The 830-nt window shown below is 58.8% G+C and overlaps 1 protein-coding gene across 3 annotated transcripts in view; it reads right to left on the reverse strand.

Moving 5' to 3' along the window:
• Positions 1–439: 439 nt before the first annotated feature.
• The window catches only part of GGA1 (golgi-associated, gamma adaptin ear containing, ARF binding protein 1), an 8,719-nt gene continuing 8,328 nt past the window's right edge, over positions 440–830 (reverse strand). For all 3 annotated transcript variants that reach the window (XM_009578374.1, XM_009578373.1, XM_009578372.1), the window contains 2 exons: positions 725–830; positions 440–550 (listed from right to left, as the gene is read on the reverse strand). The exon at positions 725–830 is cut by the window's right edge and continues 3 nt beyond it. In XM_009578374.1, coding sequence (XP_009576669.1) covers positions 440–550; positions 725–830 — 217 coding nt within the window. The remainder of the gene's footprint in view (positions 551–724) is intronic.

The raw sequence follows: 830 nt of genomic DNA on the forward strand, positions 1-830 counted from the left end.
GCAGAGCACGAAGCAGCTGAAGGGCTGGGAAGCATGAAGGGGACAGACAAGGAAAAGGATCTTCCTTTGCTAAGCCTTGCCCCAGGCTGAGGCTGTTAAAGCTCCCCATCCTTGTTCCCCACTGCACCTAGGGGGAAAGCAGGGTTAGAAGAGAAGCTGGACAGACTGGGGAGGGAGTGACGCCTTCAGAAGAGCAGGGAAGGCAACTGTTCACCCACATGAAGCTTTCCACTCCACTCCTAGTCTTGTGGGATGAACATCTCCTGGCGTCTCTGCTCTCCTCCTCGAGGCATGCTCCCTCTGGCCCTTGCCCGGCCATCTGGAGAATAGAGCGTGAGCAGCAGCCCCCCACCCGCCCTCCCCATCTCCTCAGGCTGCTCCAGCCCCGCAGGGCTGGCTTCCCAAGGACTCTGCAGTCTAGTGCCTGCAACATGCGGCCCTAGAGGTTTCCCCAGGACTCCGGTGGGGGGAACTGGTCCACATCCCCCATTTCATTGTAGGTTTGCTCTCCCATGGTGAAGGTCAGCTTGTACCGTAGCCTCACTTTCTCCTGGAAACAGGGGAGAAAGGATAAGCAGTCAGAAGCGGGGGAAGAAAGTCATGAGGCACAAACCATTCAGGTCTCTAGGAAGCTGCAGAGAGCAGAGGGAATAGGGACGGGGTAACCAGGCTTTGCCCAGGCAGCAAGACCAGCCTGCTCCTGCCCCAGGGACGGTGCCGTCACCTTCTGTGGGTTAGCGAGCAGCAGGACTTGTGTGATGGCACTGGGGTGGACAATGGGGTTGAACGCCGGCAGCTCCGTGCCTGAGGGAGGCTGTAGCTTCACCTTC

This window comes from Fulmarus glacialis, unplaced genomic scaffold, assembly GCF_000690835.1.
Source record: "Fulmarus glacialis isolate BGI_N327 unplaced genomic scaffold, ASM69083v1 scaffold21545, whole genome shotgun sequence".
Taxonomy (NCBI): domain Eukaryota; kingdom Metazoa; phylum Chordata; class Aves; order Procellariiformes; family Procellariidae; genus Fulmarus; species Fulmarus glacialis.